Here is a 21,280-nt window from a genome sequence, read left to right on the forward strand (position 1 = left end):
CCCCGTCTGTACCTTCCAGCTTGAGCCATGTTAGAAAACGCCACTGAAGATTTTATAGGAGTGTTCTTTGCCGCTCACTAAGAAGCATGCAAGGCCCTTTCCAGAGGTGGGTTAAAGGGAAAGCAGAGGGTAGCACGGTGAGGCTCTGGAGAGGCAAGAAGCCTGGGCCAGCCTGAGCACAAGGCCTCGCTTTTCTGTAAGGGTGGCCCCTGATGCTGTGACATGATCATAGCACCAGAAGGGAGCCTAGAGGCCAGGAGGCCAGTCTGTACCTGAGTAAAGATCCCTGCTGCCCCATGGTGGAGTGCCGTCATCTGGCCAGTAAAACCCTCGAGGGATGGGAGCCTGGCACCTCCCGCCGTGGGACAGCTTTCCCCTAGCTTCTCCCATTACTCCTGCCCCCGGGGGCGGAGCAGGAGTCCCATGCGACAGTCCCTGAGTCTTCTCTTCTCCCGTTCTCCATTTGATCCTTCTCCCGACTCTCCTGCTTGATCTCCTCTGGACACTCCAGGTCATCTCTGTCTTTCCTAAAATGTGACTCCAAGAACTCCGTCTCATTAAATCCCCTGTATCTGACTGGGGCAGGACACCGAAGTGCCGTCTCCTCTAGGCTGGATACTCTTTATCTTGTGGTGCAGCCTGAGATGGCAGTAGCCTTTGGGGCGTTCTTTACCAGGCCACAGTGGAGCCAGCCTCCTGATCTCAGAATGAGGGGTTTGGGCCTTGGAACCCAAGCACAAGACTATGCCTTTATCCCCATTTAATGTCAGGCTACTAGCTTCAGCTCCGAGCTCCAGTCTGGCCAGATCTTTTGGGCCTTAGGCGACATGTCAGCAGCCATCCCTCCTGGATTTGTGCCGTCTGCAAGTTTCATAAAATGGGCCACTTGGCCATTATCCGAGGCAGTGATGAAAATGCATGAAGTGGCCTGGAGACCTTCTCCATGCAAGCTGACATCAGGCCAATCAGTGCATATATGTTCAATACCTATTGCATTCCAGGAGCTGCGGGTGCAGAGGCAGAAGACAGCCCCTACCCTCAAGGAGCTTATCATCTAATGGGGAGACAACATGCAAACACACTTCTACAAAACAAGTCTATCCAGGATAAATAGGAAATAATTAACAGAGGACGGCCCTGGAATTAGGAGGGTTTGGGGAAGGCTTGCTGTGAAAGGTTGGGACATAAAGGGAGCCAGGGAGGTCAGTAGGCTGAGAGGACTGTCTAGTTTGTGGGACAGCCAGAAGCCAGTTTCACTGCTTCAAAGACTTCGTGACAGAAGGTGTGAGAAGACTAGAAAGGTAGAAGGGGCTAGATTAGGAAGGGCTCTGAATGCCAAGCAGAGGACTTTGTATTTGGGCCTGGGGGCGATAGGAAGCCACTGGAATTTATTGAATATAAAGGTGACATGGTGGGACTTGTGCTTTAGTGGCTGAATGGAAGCAACATAGGAGTGAGAAGAGACTTGAGGCAAACAGACCCACTAGCTGGTGATTGCAATAACCTGTGTGTGTAGTGATGAAGGTTTGTACCGGAGTAGGGACTGTATAAGAGGAGAGAAGGGGGCAAATTTGAGAGACATTGCAAAGGCATAATCATCAGGTCTTAGCAATAGATTGAATATGGGGGCATCGAGAGACAGTGTTGAATCAAGATTGGGAGCCTTTGGGTTGGGAGGATTGGGTTGTCCTCAGCAGCAATTGACAAGGTAGGAGGGGTGTTGGTTGGGATTAGGGGGAAAGATGATGAGTTTTGGATGTACTGACTTTAAGATGCCTACTAGACATCCAGAGAGTTTGGGGCAGAAGTAGGTAGAGCTGAAAATCATCAGCATAGGGATAGTTATTGATCATCTCTTTTAAGTCTGACCACTTGACCATTTCTGAGCCCACTTAATTATATGAACTGCTACCTGCATATCTGGTCACTTTGTCAATAAGAATGTGAAGATTGGATTTCCTCTCCCCTGATTGTAACAATGAAGGTACTTAGCTCTTCTCTGATTGTGAAGATTAAATTGTAATCTTTGTCTATTTTTAGATTTAATCTCCATAAGTATAAACAGTACTTAAAAGTTAAGTATGAAGATCTGCCCATTTTTAGATCTAATCACCTCAGGTGTAAACATCCCATTTAATCATTTAGTGGGAGGTCTGTGACCCACATGTGCAATAGTGGGTAACGAATCAGAATCGACTAACTGCCTTTTGGGCAGTCCTAGAGCAGAGTGTCAACTATGATTGGTAGATGTGGAATTAGGGGAAGTGACACAAGAAAACAGGTCTTTTAAAGAAAGAGACAAGGGCCTGAACTCAGTTCTTATGGGAGTTCGACTTGGAGACACTTGGAGTGGAACCTCCTGTGAGAGGACAGTTCTTCATTTTTTGGAAGTGGAGAGTCTTGGAGTGGAACTTCCTGTGAGAATATAATTCTTCATGTTTTCGAGTTGAGGCTGGTGAAGAGGGGCAGAAGGATCTGCTGACTGGACTTACACAGTGGTGAGTGAAAAGCTGACCTTTAACTGCTGGATTTTTCTGAAGAGACTTCCCCAGGTCTTAGGCTACAAGGGCTGAGGTCTATCCGGTTGAGAACTAAACTCCCCTGCCTAGTTTTTGAGCCAGGGGCTGGAGATGAATTACTTAGTGCTCAGGCTGGATAACTTACCATATCTTCTCTCTGATTTCTTGCTTCACTCTTTCTACATTTTGTAAATAAATTGTAAATAAAATCTCTTTGGAATTAATTAAATTCCTGGTGACCAAATCCTTAAGTAATAAAGTCCAACCCTTTAAAAATTAACCCCTTTTCTCCCTTACAAAAATGAGATAATTTGTCAAATGTTTTGCTAAAACATAAACTGTATCTGCAACATTTTCCTGTTCTTTCAGGATATTAATATTATATCTCCCAGCTTGGCATGATTTGTATTTTTTAAAAACCCTTACCTTCTGTCTTAAAATTAATAATTAGTATTAGTTCCAAGACAGAAAAACAGTAAGGGCTGTGCCGAGTAAATGACTTGCCCAGGGTCATATAGCTAGGAAGTATCTGAGAGCAGATTTGAACCCAGTACCTTCCATTTCCAGGCCTAGCTCTTTATCCATTGAGCCTTTTAGGTGCCCTCACATGACCTTTTGATGGAGCCATGCTGACTGATTCTTTGATATTGTTGCTTCCTTTTCTAGGTGTTTACTAATCATTCCTTTTATAATATGAATTTTTCCAGAATTGTAATCAAGTCCACAGACCTAGAGTTTGCAAATGCTATTTATTCTCTTGCTGTTTTTGGAAATCAGGATATTTGCCCTTCACCAATCTTAAGGAGACCTCTCCCATTCTCACTACTCTTTCAAAGATCACTGACATCCCTTTTGGAACTAGTGTGGGACAGCCTCTAGCATCAAAGGAGGAGCTTGGATCAATTGGCCTCTGAGATCCTTCCCACTCTAGATCTATGATCCTATGAGTCCTGAGACTGAAATTGAGAGGGAGGCCAGTTCTCCCCAAATTGGTAGCTACAGACAAATTAGCTGCTGGCATCAAATAGAAAGACATCTAGACCCCAAGGTCTTCATTCTATTTCCCAAATAATTTTTATAATGAAGACAGAGCTTCCTCTTGCTTCAACCTCATTTCATCTATTTGGAATACTCTTAAGACTATTTTCTCTGTTCTAGCAAAATATTTCATTAACATTTTTACTTGTACACAAGGGCCCCGACAAAGGCTGAGAAAACAGCTTACATCAAATAAGGATTCATGTTTTATTGGTGACGTTCCCTAAAGAGGCTACTCTTGTCTTATCCTCTAGGCTATTAGGAATGTGCTAAAGGGTGAGCTGGCTGAATTGAAAAACTCTTTGTCAGGTCTAATTACTCAGATTTATAAAGAGCTAAATCAATTGTACAAAAAAGCAAGCCATTCTCCAATTGATAAATGGGCAAGGGACATGAACAGGCAGTTTTCAACCAAAGAAATCAAAACTATTAATAAGCACATGGAAAAGTGTTCTACGTCTCTTATAATCAGAGAAATGCAAATCAAACAACTCAGAGGTATCACCTCACACCTAGCAGATTGGCTAACATAACAGCTATGGAAAGTAATGAATGCTGGAGGGGATGCGGCAAAGTGGGGACATTAATGCATTGCTGGTGGAGCTGTGAGTTGATCCAACCATTCTGGAGGGCAATTTGGAACTATGCCCAAAGGGCGATAAAAGGCAGTCTGCCCTTTGATCCAGCCATAGCACTGCTGGGTTTATACCTCAAAGAGATAATAAGGAAAAAGACTTGTACAAGAATATTCATAGCTGTGCTATTTGTGGTGGCAAAATTTGGAAAATGAGGGGATGCCCTTCAATTGGGGAATGGCTGAGCAAATTGTGGTATATGTTGGTGATGGAATACTATTGTGCTCAAAGGAATAACAAAGTGGAGGAATTCCATGGGAACTGGAACGACCTCCAGGAATTGATGCAGAGTGAGAGGAGCAGAACCAGAAGAACATTGTACACAGAGACTGATACACTGTGGTACAACTGAACGTAATAGATTTTTCTAGTAGTAGCAATGCAGTGACCCAGGACAATTCTGAGGGACTTATGAGAAAGATGCTGTCCACATCCAAAGGAAGAACTGTGGGAGCAGAAACACAGAAGAAAAGCAACTGCTTGATCACATGAGTTAATGGTTATATGATTGGAGATAGAGACTATAAATGATCACCCTAGTGCAAACATAACAATATGGAAATAGGTTTTGATCAAGCTCCATGAGAAAAAAGAAAAAATATTTGTCATGACAGAATACTCAGCCCCAACTCTTAGCAAGCCCCCAGTAAGGCTGAGGCTTCTGCTTGCTCCAACCTCTCATTTAGCTCCTCATTCTCTGATATCCAAGGGGGCAGGGAGAAATGTATCCAATATAGGTAGCTGCCAAAGCTTTAGTATCAACCACCTATCTAGGACACCTCAGCAAGGAGAGAAGGATGGGGAATAGAGGAAGAAGGCATTACAGTAGCAACAAGGGGGAAGATCAGAAGTCAGAAGGTCAGGAGAGGCCTGAGGACTTGAGACACAAGTCCCTTCTGCTCCCCCAATCATGTTCAGACCAGCCCTGCACTTCCAGTGACTGCCTACCAGTTACATCCATAGCAGCCAAAAGTAGCATGGATCAGACTTCCTGGGAAACAGGTTACCCCTTTCCTGACATCACAGCATCATTTATAAGTGGCTCATAAACTTCTCAGAGTACAATAAAGGTGGAAGCCCAAAGATATCCCAGAGATGGTCTTCTAAGGGCTTGTCGCCCAGGTAAGCCCTTTGCTGACTTGCCTTACCACTGTCTCCCCCACCCCTCACCCATATCAGATATCTCCTCATCCCTGCCCCAAGCACCAGCATTCCTCTCTGGGCTTCCTCTGCTGACATAGATTAGCAGTCACAATTTTTAGTAGCCTGGAATGTCATTCATCTGAGCCTGAGCCTGGCAACTGGAACTCATCCAGGCTTGCAAGGTACTCCCTTACTTACTCTCTTCTTTCTAATCGAGAGTCATCAGTAATAATTCCTTTTAAGCCATTTTGGTTTTGTCCTGTCCAGTCCTGAATCCTTTCTTCTTGACACACAATTAAAAGCAGAAGGACTGATCAGTTCTACCTTCTCGGTTGTCAGTTAGAATTCCCTTCCCCACTAAAGCAGACAGTAGTCCTGTTCCTTCTCTTATCTCCAGTTCTGCTTAGAAAATACATGTCATTAGTTTTCTTTGTTCAAGCCATAGAACTCCTGATGGTGTTTTCCGAGGACTGGCCCCACTTTTGTGCGCTTACCTTATTTGTCACCTATTCCCTGGTCTTGCCTAGTTGGCTGGGGAATTCCCCACACTTCTACATTAGTCCTGTTAGGCAGCTTTGCCTTTTTGCCCATAGCAGGACTGTTTCTCTTCGTGTCAGGTTTGTGGGATCTTAGTCAGTCTTTGATATGTGTGTTTTGCATGGAATGAGCAAATAAAAAGGAGCCCCCAACAAACAGCTCCTAGAGGACAAGAGCAGCATCAGATTTGTCTTGGTTATTCATCACCTCTGATGATGTATGTTGTAGGTGCTTAATAAGTGTTTTTAATTTTTTGTTGTATTCTGTAGATGAGGGAATTGATATATCTGGGGTTGGATAAGCCCAGCAAGCCCAAAGCAGTCAGGGTCTTTGGAAAGCAAATATCCTCACTGAGAGAGTGGCTCAATCTCAGGCTCTCCAAGAATGTCATGGAGAGATGACTGACTGGCTAGGCTGCTGGGCTGTCCTTGGCCATTTCCCCCGGTCTCTAGGGTGCAGGACCTTGACAGCACTAAAGGTCTGCCACTCATATGGGTGGCATTATTTCTGACTCAGCCATGAGTTAGCTCTTAACATGCTTTCCCATACCCCACATGTTCTCTTCTGAATATAGTGGGATTCTGGTGATTTAGAAGGCAAGACTTCAGACTTGCTCAACAGGAGCTGCCCTCTTCCAGGTGGAGAAGCCTTAGACAGGAGAGGGACAGAGAGGGATGGGAAGCCAGGGGAATCAAGGGTGGAGTCCATGCTGACGACATGTAGAACCCACATGCATGGGCAAGTAGCCAATTTCTCTCAAGTTTGAGAGCACTCCTAGAAATCTCTGAAGAAAACAATTGGGCCACTTGTTTTGGTTGGGCCTTGGGAATTGGCCTCAATTTTTAAAGTTGAGTAACACTTAGGGTTTAAAAAAATTTTTTTTTCACTAATTACATGTACACATTTTTAACATTCATTAAAAAAATTATGAGTTCTAAATTCTCTCCCTCCCTTCTTCCCCATTGAGAAGGCAAGCAGTTTTTTCTATAAATTATATATGTGCAGATGTATAAAACATATTTCCCTATTAATAATGTTGTAAGAGAAAACACAGACCAAAAAGAAAAAGAAAGTTTTAAAAAGTATGCTTCAAACTGCATTCAGACTCCATCAGTTCTCTCTGAAGGGAAGTGGCATTTTTTTGTCACGAGTCCCTTGGGATTGTCTTTATTCATCATATGGCAGAGAATTGCTAAACCATTAATAGTTGTTCTTTCTACAATATTGCTGTGTGCATTTTTCTGTTTCTGCTTACTTCACTTTGTATCAGTTCATGTAAGTCTTTCCAGGTTTTTTCTGAAATCCTCCTGCTCTTCATTTGTTATAGCATAGTAATAGTCTATCATATATATACCACAGTCTGTTCGGCCATTCCCCAATTTATGGGCATCACCTCAATTTCCAGTTCTTTGCCACCACAAAAGGAACTGCTTTTGTACATATAGATTGTTTTTCTTTTTTTTTTTTAAGATCTCGGGAGTACACTAGTAGTGGTATTGCTGGGTCAATGAGTATGCACAGTTGAATAACCTTTTGGGCATAGTTCTAAATTGCTCTCCAAAATGGTTCACAGCTCTCCTAACAATGCACTAGTGACCCAATTTTCCCACATCCCCTCCAACATTTGTCATTTCCCTTTTTTGGCATATTAGCCAATCTCATAGGTATGAAGTGATAGCTCAGAGTTGCTTTCTTTTGCCTTTCTCTAATAGTGATTTAGAGCATTTTTATATGATTATAGATAACTTTTATTTCTTTCTTTGAAAGCTTTCTGTCCACATCCTTTGATTATTTATCAGTTGGGGAATGTCTTATATTCTTATTCATTTGTCTTAGTTCTCCATATATTTGAGAAACGAGGGCTTTATCAGACAAAACTGCTATAAAATTTTCACCTTAGTTTTCTGTTTTCCTTCTAATTTTGGCTGCCTTGTTTTTTTGTGGCAAATTCTTTTTAATTTGATGGAATCAAAATTGACCATTTTACATTCCATAATGCTCTCAGTCTTTAGTTTGGTCATAAATTCTTCTCTTATCCATTTGACAGTTAATATATTCTTTACTCCCCTAATTTGCTAATGATATCACCCTTGATGTCTCAATTGTGGATTGGGTTTATTTTTTCTAAGGATTTTACTTTTTGTCTTCTCACATCGTAGTCATATCCTGATATGCCTATTCCACAGAGGTCCTCTGTAACAAAGAAGATCAATGAGCAGAACTGACTTTAGGATGATTGTGGCTCAGTGTATTTGAGGTTGGGTTGGGTATGATTTAGATGACTGTGCGAGTGTATGGGTGCTACGTTCCATGGATTTCCTCTTTCTACAACAATAAACCTCCTAACTCTTGGAGCTCAAAGCCCTGACTTGCCTGCCTTTCTTTGGCTCTTCCTCCACTGCTCCCTTCAGAGGGAAGAGGCAGCTCAGACACAGGTCTGAGCTAATCAGAGAGATGAGATGAGGAGGGCATACATACCCTTGGGCTACTGCTGACTGCAGCTGAGCTGGAAGGAAGGGGACAAGGAGGGTCGTGAATCAGGGAGTGTTACTGGGTTGGCAGGCCCTAGCACTGCTGAGAAGAGCAGTGGGCACGTTTGGCACTCTCTTCCATATCCCATCTCAGTCCTTGGCTCCTGCTGTTGGACATAGTTGCTAAATCCAGCTGGCCAAAGCTAGCAGCAGGGAGGAAGAGGGGAACTGACACTGACTCCAAGCTGTCAGTAAGGAGATTCCCAAGCATCCCAGACCAGCTGTCAAACTACTGACAAAGCAGCTTGGCCTCTGGGGTAAAGAAAGGTGGTTTGGGGAGGAAAGAAAGTAGTGAGTCGCCCAGCAGGGCTCTGCAACCCAGTCCTCTCTGCCTCCGGGTGTGTCTCTCGGCCTCACCCTTGGACTCTGTCCCTTGCTCCACAGGAATCTCTGGAGTTGGACTGAGGGGAATGAACCGTGAGGGAGCTCCCGGGAAGAGTCCGGAGGAGATGTACATTCAGCAGAAAGTTCGGGTCTTGCTCATGCTGAGGAAGATGGGATCAAATGTAAGTTCCCTGTCACACTAAGAGCTGTGGGCCAGCGTGGGAAACGCTGTCACCCCGGAGTTGTGATGGGAGTTGCCTGGGGTGAGCCAAGCTCCATCCCTGCGGAAGTCATCCTGTCTCCACTCCAGGACACGGGGTGTGACAGTTCCAGGGACAGGGGAGGGGCAGAGGCCCTCGTGAGAGGAGCAGCCTCAGAGCCCCAGCCCAGATTGGGCCTGGGCAGGAATGTGTGTGAAGGATCCCCATGGTGGGCAGGGAATGGGGATGGGACTTTTTTGTTTGTTTCGTTTTCAGATCATTTTACTTTATTTATTTTTTCCCAATTGCATGTAAAAATTATTTTTGGCCTTCATTTTCTAATATTTTGAGTTCTAAATTCTCCCTCCCTCCTTCCCCTCACCCTTCCCTGACGGTAGATGGTAAACCAATTTGCGATTGGTTCTACATGAGCTATCACATAAAAGACATTTCCATATTTGCCATGTTGTGGAAGGAGACCCCGATTCTTTGCCACCATAAGAAGAGCTGCTATACATAGTTTTCTACAAATACGTCCTTCCCCCACCCTTTTTAATGTCTTTGGGATACAGCCATGGTAGTGGTAGTGCCGGATCAGAGGGTACCCACAATTTTATAGTCCTTTGGACGTGGCTCCCAAGGCTCCCAGCAGTGCGTTAGTGTTCCAGTTTTCTGCAGGGGTTGGGGCTTTGGAGCCGGGACACCCTCTGGACTGGGAGCAGACAGCACAGACCTCTTGGGGGGTGTCCGGTTGGCATGGATGGGCCTTGGGGTTCTAGGAGTTTGCATTCCGGTCCGTGAAGCCTCTTCTGATTCTGGGGCAGCTGGGGGCCCTGGGTTGAGAATTAAAGTCTGACCCACTTAGGGGCTGCAGATTTTTAAGGCACGCCCATGGGTTTCTTTCTGAGCCTTCAACAACTTATTCCTGAAAGGCCCCAGCCACCAGAGCTGGAATGCTCAGAGCCCAGTAGAGGGTGCCAGGTAGCCGAGATCGAGGGATGGTTGCAGAGGAGGACCCTGCTCCCCTAGACAGGAACATGGAGGAGGCGTGCACCTTGGTGTTTGGAGACGGCACCTTAACAGCCAGGGATGCTTTCTGCCCTTCACCCGGTCAGCCATCTCTGTTCCCCTTGCAGCTGACAGCCAGTGAGGAAGAGTTCCTGCGGACATATGCAGGGGTAGTGAGCAGCCAGCTGAGTCAGCTCCCGTCACACTCCATTGACCAGGGTAAGTTGGGGCAGCGGCACAGGGAGCAAGCGGGTGTCCGGTGGGACAGCTGGGCAGCAGCATTTCTGGGATGAGGCCTGGGGCCAGTGGAGAAAGGCGGCCGGTAATTTACCCGGGGGTGGGGAGGGGGTGGCATCTTTCTCAGACCACAGTGACTGTAAGTGGGACAGAAGAGAGGCAGAGGGTGGTGGGAATCCATCCGCCTCCTGCCCCCCTCCCCTCCCCCCAAGCACTGAGCCTTGCACCTTAGCAGTGGGCCGGTTTTCATTTGTTTTCAAACATCAGTAAGTCAGTTGGCACCTCCAACCTTTGCTGCTCAGCCAGTCAACCCAGATATTTATTAAGCCCCGACTCTGTGCCGGTACTGTGCCTAGGGACCCAAAATAGAAAGGCAGTAAAGGAAGCAGGCCTTCCGTTTGGTGCTGTGCCTGTTAGACTGTGAGCCTCTAGAGGGCAGGGACTGCTGGCTTTCCTATTTGTGCTTCAGTCCTAGTAGGTGCCTAGTGGGGGCTTCATTCTGTTCCCCGAGGAAGTTATGTGTGCACAGGGGTCTCTGCAGAAGCCCCCTCCCCTGGCCTGCGCGGGAGCAGGAGGGAGTCAGCAGCCACTTCCTGGCCAGCTTCTGCCTCTAGGTGCATCGAGGGGCTTCAGCGCGGTTGGTTCACCTGAGGCGGCCTTATGCTTTGCCTCTGCAGCCTGGGCCTTCACAGCCAGTGTTTGACCAAACGATGCCTTAAAACTGGGCCTAACATAGCCTTTCTGTCCTGCTGCTGGGTGCCCTGGCCTGGGAGGACTTTGTTGTCCGAGGACTCGGAGAAAGGGCAGCCTCTTCGATCCCTGGGCCTGGGCCTGCAGGCCTTCATGAGTCAGGGGAAGAGCAAGGACTCGGTCTTTACAAGCAAGAGAAGTGCTGCCAGGCCTCCCTTGTCTCGGGGCCTGAGCTTCTCCCTGGTCTCCCTCCCTCTGTAGGTAGTTGTCTGTAGCCCCTCGATTTGGCTGACTCCAGGTTGGGGGACTTAGGGGGACGAATAAACCTGGGGACACTTCCAAAGTAAAGATGCTCTTGTGCCCCGTGGGCATGCGCCAGGACTGCCGATTCCTGCCCTCGCTTATCAGTGCCATCTGAGCTCGAGCAGGGCAGGGCTGGTGGATGCCAAGGGCGTGTGGGAGGGTGACAGCTTCCCTGGAAGGCTGACCTAGATCCCTAAGCAACAAGGAGTCTCCGTCTTGGGGCTCCTTGCCTCTTTCAGGGACTGGCTGACAAATACTGAAGCTTGGGTGTGGCAGGATTCATGCGGCCCAGCTCAGCAGGAAGCTCTTCCTCCCCCTTCGCTCCCCTACTCCACTGAACTGGCCTGGGCAGCGGCCCATCACCCCCACCCCAAGCCCCAGTGTGCAGACTGGCCTGGGCACCCGGGCTGTGGGCAGCCTGGCGCACACTATTTGGGGGGGGAAGGGGAGAGATCCAAGAGGCCAGCCGAGGGATCGCTCTCCAGAGTTCTTAGCTGCCCTCCAGGGCGCATCGCGGCCGGGCCTCTTCTTTGCCCTCATTCCCTCTCCCATGCCAAGCTGTGCCCACAAACCAAACCTTAGTCAAAGCCACACTTCCCTCCTACCATTAAGTTGTGAATTCTTTGGGGCCTCGTCTCCCAGCTCACCCATTTCCCTGTGCTCTGTGGCGCTCTGCCTTAGCCTGTTGGGAGCTGGCGAAAGGCCAGCGCTCGCTCGGTCTCACCCAGCTGGGCTCATGGGTGGGGACAAGGGTCAGCTCTGGAGGCCCCAGACCCAGAGCAGCTGCTGCTTTCTTGCCCGAACAGGGGCACAGCTCTAAGGGAGAAGCAGACTGCAGTGGCCTCCCTGCATGTGGGCCTTGCTGCGCCTTGCGGATGGCACGATGGAGGCCCCAGGGAGGCCAACCGGCTCAGAACCCCTGACAGCTCCACAGCACCTTCCAGGGGCCACCAATGCTCTGGAGCGCAAGAGACAGGCAGGGAGCCAGCCTGCTAAGCAGCAGTGTGGGATGGAACAAGGTCGCTCACCCTGGCCAGGCACACCATTGTTTGCCTCCTCTGGATCAGGAAGCCAGAGGCAGGCTGCCCCTCCTGGCCTGGTGGGGGCCTGGCATCTCTGCCTGCACACCTTAGCCTGCCCGCTGCAGGCTGTGGGACTGAGGCCCTGAGAGAGGTCCTCCCTTCTCTCCCTTGCCCTCAGGGTCAAAGTTTAAAAGAACCAAAATCCTGGGGCAGGGGCCTTGCGTGTCAGAGACGTGGTACGGCGTGGTTGGCCCAGCCACTGGAGCTTGGGGGGCAGAGGGGGCAGGAAGAGCTGATAGGTGGGCTTGGGCAGAGGAAGTGGCCCAGACAGCAGGCCACAGTGGAAGCTTTCTGTCCACTAGGTGGCAGGCTATCTCAGCAAATGGGGCACCCCACCCCAATCCCAGCCTCTCCTAGATGCTCCTCCCCAGGAGGATTTTTCCTGCGTCTGGTCTCCAAGCTCAGGGAGAAGAACTAGCCTGATGGGGCTGCTCCTTGGCTCCATGCTCTCCTCTCAGGTCCTCCTGGTGAGATGACAGTGACCTGGCCTGGCTGCTGCTCTCCTGCCCCTCGGCCTCACACTTGGGGGTGGTAGAGAACGCAGGAAGCCCTCAGGCTCAGGCAGGAACCAGAAGCTGCTGCCCTAGGCTGGGCCCTAAAGCCCTTGGCTGGCAAGGAAGGAGTTGAGACCTGCCAGCTTGCCTTTCCTTGGGGAAGAAATGAAGGCTAGTCTGGGGAGGTGGGCTGGCCGACTGAGGAGGGGGCTCCGTGGAGCTACCCTGGGGAGCAGGCGGATCTCCTGTGTGTTGTGGGCTTACTCTGGGGAGGCAGAATAGCCTTTCTCTGGACTTCTCTTCAAAGATAAAAGCTGCATTTGTTTCCGCTGCTCACTAGATGTCCTTTGCCTGTGGCCCCCCCCACTAGACTGGGGCTTCCTTGAGAAGAGGGACTGCCTTTGACCTTTCTGTTTCCCCAGCCCTTAACGTGCCGGCGGTCACCAGGAGCAGCTTGAGAGAAGCTTGTTGAATGACCTATGGTGGACAAGGCTCCTGGGAGGGCCTAGTGCCTTCTGCTTTCCTCTGGCCTAATGAGTTGTTGCTTCTCCTTCTGTGGAACTGGGGTCTAAGTTCTAGGCCTCCCAGCAAAACCTTGGGCTCCCCTGTGGGCTCTTAGCGGCCTGAGCTGCCACGGCACCCGCCACCACAGGTCTGTTTGAGAAGCAGCTGAAGGGCCCTCTTCCCTTGAAGACTGACTCATCTGGTCACCCAAACAGCTGGGACTTGTCCGGCTACCTCTGGCCACAGGGCACTCTCAGCAGGAACCCTGGGCACAAGGGACTGTTAGCTCAAGACCTTAATCCCTTCAAAGCCTCTGCCAGGGCCGATTCCTAAAGCCTTGTTTGATCACTTCCAAATGGGCTCCTGAGCTTATATTGCCCTACTTCATAGAAAGCTGAGTAACCTCCTGGGCTGGGGGTTGCCAGGGGGAGAGGAGGAGGATCCTTCCTGCTGGAGCAGCGGAGGCTCTCACCCAGGTGGCCAGAGCTGAGGCCAGGGCTGCTTACCCTTGAGCTTTCTAACGTTGCAGAGCAGTTAGGCAGCCTCTGCACACGGGGCTGGGCTGGGTGGGCAGGAAGGGAGATGTTCCTCTCCTTAACATGGATGAGGGAGCTCAGGTCCCTCTCATAAACAGGAAGGCCATCCCCAAGAAGGCATCTTAGGCTTCAGCTTCTGTGTGCGTAAGTCAGTGAGGACAGGCCCAGTGAGGATCACAGAGCTCTGGGAAATGAAGTTAATCTTCTCTGACTTTAATCAACGTTTACCCAAGAATTACCTGTAACCTAATAAGAAATGTACATCCCATGTACACGCACGCGCACACACACACGTGTGCACACACACAAGCAGACTTTCCAGGGAGAACAATCTGAAGAAAGGCAAAGAATGTGCTGAATAGGGAGAGGGCCAAGTGGTTCAGATCAGCACTCTGGCCCTGAGACTGGCCTCTTTGGGTAATGGAGCTTCCTGTCTAGGACTGAGGACAGAAAGATCTCAGAGCACCCCTAGGGAATGGTTCCCATCTCAGCTCATCAAGCTCTTTCCTCACAAAAGCCCTGCACACCAGGCAGGAGGGGAAGCCAAATTCTCCTTTTACAAATAAGGAAACTGAGGGTTCAGGGACGTAAAAGGATCCCTTGGAATCTTACAGCTAGCAAGGCAGAGCCTACCCATCCTTCCCTCTAGTATAGAGCAGAATGAATTTTGGTTAGCTACTAGGGAAGAATGCCTTTCCCCATCCATGTTCCAGGGAACAGAGCATTAGGCAGGGAACAGCAGAAGCTCTGCATTACAGGGGACAATGAGCACGGAACATGAGGTGTGATAACCTATCAGAGAGGTCACAAAATTCCTCATTCTGGAAAGACCGTTTTGTAGACTTTCTTCCATAAAGGGTCTGGAGATACTCAGCCTGGAGAACATAAATTTAAAAGAAACGTGCTTGTCATCTTCAAGCCTCACTGGCTTCACTTGGCCCCAGAGGGCAGAGCCATGGGAAATAGGTAGGAGGTGGGAATGGTCAGATTTAGATTGGGTGCAAGGAAAAATTGTTTAACAGAGCTATCCCACGTGGCATGAATAGGGGAAGGATAGGTCCCCTCCCTAAGGGGGCTCTCCAGGTGAGGTCCCTTGTTTCCATCCTCTGCTGCGGAGGACGGAGGGGAGTGCCTAGTGCTCACCTCAGACTCTTCCTTCTGCATTCTGCTCCCTTGTTCGTGGCATCTTGCCTAGGACAGAAAGGAGAGTTGTGCTTCTTGGAGCCTGAAGAAGCCTTCGGCACATTTCCTGCACATGTTGGGGACAGAGAGAGGCCTAAGCTCTGAGGACAAGAGATGTATCTACTGGGGCAAGGCACTGGGAAAGAAAAACTGGGCCCCACCACCTCTATGGAGGCTTGGAAGGGCCTTCAGAGGTGGTGGAGATCAGCCTTTTTTTCATAGGCAAGAAAATGGAGGCTCTAGGTTTAGCTGGAGTTCTCAGGAGTAGACGTCACAGTAGATAGAACAGATGGCAAGTGCCTGGAGAGCAGGGATTGTGGGTTTTTTTTAATCTTTGTACATCTAGCTCCTAGCACAGTGCCTGGCACATGGTAGGTGTTTAGTGAATGTTTGTGGACTGATGGACAACCTCCAGGAGCAGTCCATTCCATACCTCTACAAACTCTAAGCAAAACAATGGTTTATACTCTTCTAAGCCTTTCTTTCTGTTCCTTTTTTCTTTCTCTCTCTCTTTTTAAATCATCTACCTTTTCTTTTCCTTTCTGTTTCCATCTGCTATTTTCATAGCATTCTTTAAGATGCTTAGCATTTATTTACTCTTTAGTAGAAAGAACACTGGAGTCAATCAGAGGGTCTGTGTTCAGGTCCCAGCTTGTGTGACCTTGAACCAGGCATAGGGAGTCAGGACAAGCATTTATTAGGCACCTGCCATGTGCCAGGCACTGAGCTAAGTAGTTTACAGATATCTCTTTTGAATCACACAATACTGGGAGATGGGTGCTATTATTATCCTTTTACATATGAGGAAACTGAGATGGAAGTTGATTTGCCCAGGGTCCCACAGCTGGGATGTATGAGGTCAGATTTGAACTCGCGTCACTGAACAGGGCACCATCTTCCTCCCTTAAAGGAGAGGGGTTGGGCGAGATGACCTCTAGGATCCCTTTTACTTCTAAGCCTGTAATCTCGATAGGCTTCTCTTCATTTCCCAGATGGGGAGACTGAGTGTCAGTGAAGAGCTGTCGTCTTAGCTGCCAGCCTTGTTCTTTCCAGTGGATCAGGCTCCGATTGCTTCACTCTTGGGGGCTGCCTCAGCTCTTTTGCCTATTTGGGGAATTTGAATCCATTTCCTCCAGATAAAATGATGCCGGAGACACAATGCCTCTGACAGGAGCTGATCCAGCTGGCCACAAACACCACCTGCACGCCCCCCCCCCCCCCCCCCCCCCGTGTTTGCTGGCTGCTGTGGCTCCCGAGTCCCATCATCACCATCCGAGTGTGCCAGCAGCCTCAGTGCCCCCGGTGGGTGGTTGTCAGCGTGGAGCCTGGCAGGCACCCTGGAGCCTGGTACCTGCCCTTGGCTGCTGAGACCTTGGTGGCTCTATGGCTGCTGTTCCTATGGCAACAGAAGTGTCTTGCTGTCTCTAGGAGAGAGCAAGGCCTCTGGAGAGCCTGGAGGGCAACCAAGCTGAGGCGTGGGGCAGAGCGAGCTGGGAGACCACACAAACAACTCCTGCTGCCATCCTCAGGCCCTGTGTCCAATATCTTTTCCAGGCAGCCCTGGCCCTGAGCTCTAGCCATACACCTGCCTTTGTTGATAGCCAGGCGGCACTGTCGGTGCTTGTCGCACTTGCCTGGCCTGGGCTGGAGGAGGTAGCCTGCAGAGGATGGTAGGTGGCCAGGATAGCACGGTGCCCCATTGTAGAACTTAAATACTGATGTCCAGCAGGGCCAGCTTCCCTGACGACTTTTTCTTGGCCTTTCTTGACATTGATTCTCCAGGCCCTGGTGAGCTGAAGAGAGGTGTTTTACCTCCTGGTTGCGTCATTTGGGAAAAGACCCTCACACTTGGTGCAAAGATTTGGGGCTTTGCCAAGCCTCTCTGGTGTTTTAACTTGTTATTTGGAAAGAGTAAGCTCTGAGTTTTTGAAGTTTGTGAAGGGTCTAACATAAGATGATTATCTTGTGACAGAAAACCAAAAACAAAGGGCCAGAGTTTTATTGGTTCATGAAGAGAGCATGGACAGAACAGTTACAATTACACCGAGATCCTTCTGGTGCCCCCATTTCTAGGCTGCTAGGTGGTGCCATAGTACACAGAGCACTGGGCCTAGACACAGGAAGGCCCAAGTTCAGAAGCTGCCTCAGGCACTTCCTAGCTGTGTGACCCTGGGAGAGTCCCTTCATCTGTGTCAGCCCCAGTTTCCTCATCTATAAAATGGGATCATACGAGCATCTATCCCTTAGGGTTGTTGTGAAAATAAAATGAGATATTTGTAAAGTGCTTTGCAAACTTCGTGTGTGTATATAAACCCTTACTTTCTGTCTCAGTAACAACTTTAAGACAAAGACAAGGGCTAGGCAAATGGGGTTAAGTGACTTGCCCAAGATGTCCAAGGCTCGATTTGAGCCCAGGGCCTCCCAGCTCCAGGCCAGGCATCTATCCACTGTGTCACCTAGCTGCTTCGGTAATATTTCTTAAAATTGGAAAAGAAAGAATGAATGGTGGAGGTTCTGCCTCCCCTTTGCCTTCTAAAAGCATGCACGACACTGGCAATCTGGGGCCGGGCTGCCCCGTGACTCAGCCCCAGACCAGACAGTGAGGGGAGCCTCCCAGCGTGGCAGGTGGGTCAGCCTGCTTGGAGTCAGCACATTTGGGAACAGCCTTCCGGGGGCGGGGCGGGGCGGGGCGCGGCGCACTTTCTGAATCCCTGGCTAGTCAGACCTCTCCAGTCTTAGTCAGAGCTGTTGTGCGGGGGAAGAGGGAGTTTGGAAATCGTTCTCACCTTTCTCCCGCTTCCCACTGGCAGATCGTCAGAGTTCACCTTTGCTATGGAACACAGTTCCTCTAGTTATGGTATGTGGTCAGGAGGCACTTGCCCTTTTCTGGGTAGGATTCTAGAATGTGTTAGGGAGGGGATGGCAAACGGAGCCTCTAGAAAACAGTAACCACCTTTCTATAGTGCTCTCTTTAACCTTGCCACGGGGCTTCACCACTGCTCTTGGATTTCATCCTAACAGCCCTGGGAGGAAGGTGCTAGGACCACTGTCAGTCCTACTTTACAGATGAGGAAACTGAGGCAAACAGCCGTGGTGACTCACCTCGCAATTGTCTCTTAGCTAGTAAGCGTGTAAAGCCACGTTTGAACTCAGGCCACTCAGATCCTCATGACTTGGGTCCAGTGGAACACCAGCTGCTGATAGAGAACAGGTAGTCACAAATAGCCAATATTATTTCCTCAAGAATAGAACATGCCTGGCTGACATCAATCCCTTCCCCCTTTTTTTAGGCAGTAGAGGCAGGATGAGGTTACCCAACTGGTAAAGCCCTTAGCTCAGGTGGGGTTTTGAACTGGTTTAATGGTAGACCTAAAGAGCTCAGGCTCAGCTCGCGACTCCTCAAGTGCTTGGAAGAGAGTTTTCTGTGGAATGCCCCAAGTATCCGCCCTTGGCCGTGTGCCCTTGAGCACCTGGATGAAGGCAGAGGGGACATCCTTAGCAAATTTGCATGAAGGAGTCGGGATCCCAGGAGAGTTCTCCAGGCTGGACCATTGGACTGGATCTACCAGGGATGAACGTAGAGTCTTACAGGCCTTTTCACATGTATGAAATGGGGGAGGCTGGAGGGAGAACAGTTTGTGTGCAAAAAAAAGCATCCAATGGGTTTTAGAAGCTGGCAGGCTGGACGTGATAGGATTGTAAAGCACGATACAGCACCCAGGAAAGCTGTTTCAGTCTTGGATTCCTTGCAGAGAGGCTGTGAGTCCGAGCCCAGGGAGGTGACTGTCTTGTCACAGTCAGACCCATCTGGAGCTTTGGATTCAGTCCTTAGCAAAGACTGCTAGTTTGTGTCCTGAGGAGGGCACCCAGGGTACTGAACTATCTCGGAGGCCTGCCATAGGAGGAGGCGTGTGCTGGAGGTGGAAGGCTTGGCCTGGTCCTGGGAGCTGCTGCCCAGTCTTGGGAGCTCTGCCAGGAGAAAGAGGAATCAGCTTTGTTCTGCTTGGCCCAAGAGAGGGAGAGGAGGAAGGGGCCTCTGTTTCAGAGAGGCGTGTTTGTGGCTGGACTGAAGGGGATTTTCCTCACCTGTGAGCTCTCCCTAAGCAGAAGGAGCTGCTTGCCTTGGGAGATGGCAGGCTCCTGATCAGGAATGTCTTCAGGCTGAGGCTGGCCATGTTGTAGCAGGGATTCTTGCGCAGCTTCATTTTGGTTCCTTGTGGATGAGTATGGAGCTACATAATTACCTAATGAGCTCAGGCAGTCTCTTCCTCTTGCTCTGCCTTAGTTTTCCCTCCTATGAAATGAAGGTATTGAACTGGATCTATTCCCTAAGATCCTTTCCAGCTCTCAATCCTATGACGTGAGGAGCTAGGCTTCACATCGCCCCTACTTGGAGCTGGGAAGGACCAGAGGTCATCTAGCCTGAGCCATCAGGCAATGCACGATGGATGTCTTGAGGACAGAGATCCCCAACAGATGAGCATTCAGCCTTGGCTTGGGTCCTTGTGGAGAAAGGAAGCACCACCAGCATCTGAGTCAGCCAGCCTCCATGACTGGATGGCTCTAAAGGTCCCAGGTCCTTGTCTAAAGGAGGAGGCCACATGCATGGAGCATGGGATAGCTACAGCTCACATGCATGAACTCTGAGGTGGAGCCCCTCTGCCAGCCCCGTATGATCATCCAAGAAGAGGCCACAGAGGATAAGGCCAAAGGGGCTTCGCTAGGATTTTCCCCGGGGCCACCTAGTGAGAGGGCTGTAGAAGAGAAGGCTTTGTGCACAGAGGCACACATTTGCATTTTTCCACAGCCTTTAGGGAGAATGTTAACATTTATTCTCACCCACATTATTGCCTGAAATCACCAACAATGTGCAGCAGACAGCTGAGTGCATGTTAAGAGTGGGGTGAAGGGGGGAAGTGTCAAAGGCCAGAAAATTCTTTTATAGACCATAGTTTGGAGACTCCTGGACTTAACCCTTTGTGCACTTGTCTTGCTGAATCTGCCTTTACTTTTTTGTTATTGGGAACTTTAATTAGTGGAAATGTAGGAAATGTCCACCTCAAGGATGTATTCTGTACAAACCGGCTAATGACCCATTGTCTGGCCTCAGCCTGCTGGCTGGGAGCCAACTTTCCTGTCTAAGCTTTGGCAGGTTGATCATTTTCCCCCTCCCCAGCTCACTTGAAGAAGCAGAGCTGGGAGAGGACACAAGTAACAAGACTAATAATCCCCAGCTCTGATTCAGAGAGCAGTGGCTGATGGGAGATTAGTGAGGATCCTAGACCAAGACAGGAACTCTGGACCCTGGGTCAGTTGAATCCCATAAATTGTGGCTGTCCAGGGAGGGAAAAAAATGCATGATCATTGGGAAGAAAATCAACAAAACAAAACATCATGATGACTCACTAGTGTTTAGATTGAAACCAGCCACTGGCTTTTCCTTAAAGCGGAAATAGCATTCATAGTTTCATATAGAGCTGGAAAAGATTTTGGAAGTAAGTCCACCTCCATTTTACAATGAGGAAACTGAGTTTCCAAGCAATTAAGTGGGGAAAGCTAGGTGACTCCGTGGATAGAGAGCCAGCTAGATCTAGAATCAGGAGGACCTGGGGTCAAATCTGGCCTCAGACACATCCTAAAATCACTCAACCCTAATTGTTCGCCCCTACTGCTCTTTTGCCTTGGAACCAAGCCTTAGTATCGATTCTGAGGCAGAAGGTGAGGGTTCAAGTTTTTTAAAAAGCGCTAATGTTAAGTGGCTCAGGTTACATAGTAAGTGTCTGAAATGGGATTTGAACCTCAGTCTTCCTAACTACAGCACTCTGTCCACTGCATCTCCCTTACCAAACCAAGGTGATAAGAACATCAAGGAGATTTTGGAGAGCCCATTTTTTGGACTATGTTGAACCTTTCCAAGTTACAAACACAGGACATGGGAGGAAGTAGAGGATGTGCCTTAAAAGAGGTGGTCTGACACCTGAGTCCCCCCGCTGCCACCTCCCCATAGGTTGAGGAGTCTTCCGGAAGGCCATCACTAAGAGCCAGGGGCCCTCGTTCCCCACCCAAAGCCCTAGACAAGAGCAGCCTCAAAAGGTCTTTCTTGCCTCTCTAAGATGAATTATGCATGGTAGCTGCTCCCTGGACAAACAGTGGCATTCCAGTGAGCCCTTGTTTCCCGGTTCCTCTCTACTATCACTCCAAAGAATGAGACTTTAAAGGCAGACCTGGCAGCTCACTCGTCATCCTGAAGTTTGTTTTGCTCATTCTCTTGCCTAAACTCCATTCCTAAGCATCCCTCCTAAGCCAAACAGTTCTGT

The 21,280-nt window shown here is 49.1% G+C and overlaps 1 protein-coding gene across 3 annotated transcripts in view; it reads left to right on the forward strand.

Moving 5' to 3' along the window:
- The window catches only part of CTNNBIP1 (catenin beta interacting protein 1), a 61,411-nt gene that overhangs the window by 32,731 nt on the left and 7,400 nt on the right, over positions 1 to 21,280 (forward strand). For all 3 annotated transcript variants that reach the window (XM_007491603.3, XM_056795811.1, XM_007491604.3), the window contains 2 exons: positions 8,788 to 8,909; positions 10,064 to 10,154. In XM_007491603.3, coding sequence (XP_007491665.1) covers positions 8,814 to 8,909; positions 10,064 to 10,154 — 187 coding nt within the window. In that variant the 5' untranslated portion in view covers positions 8,788 to 8,813. The remainder of the gene's footprint in view (positions 1 to 8,787; positions 8,910 to 10,063; positions 10,155 to 21,280) is intronic.

The sequence above is a fragment of the Monodelphis domestica genome, chromosome 4, assembly GCF_027887165.1.
Source record: "Monodelphis domestica isolate mMonDom1 chromosome 4, mMonDom1.pri, whole genome shotgun sequence".
NCBI classification, from domain to species: Eukaryota; Metazoa; Chordata; class Mammalia; order Didelphimorphia; family Didelphidae; genus Monodelphis; species Monodelphis domestica.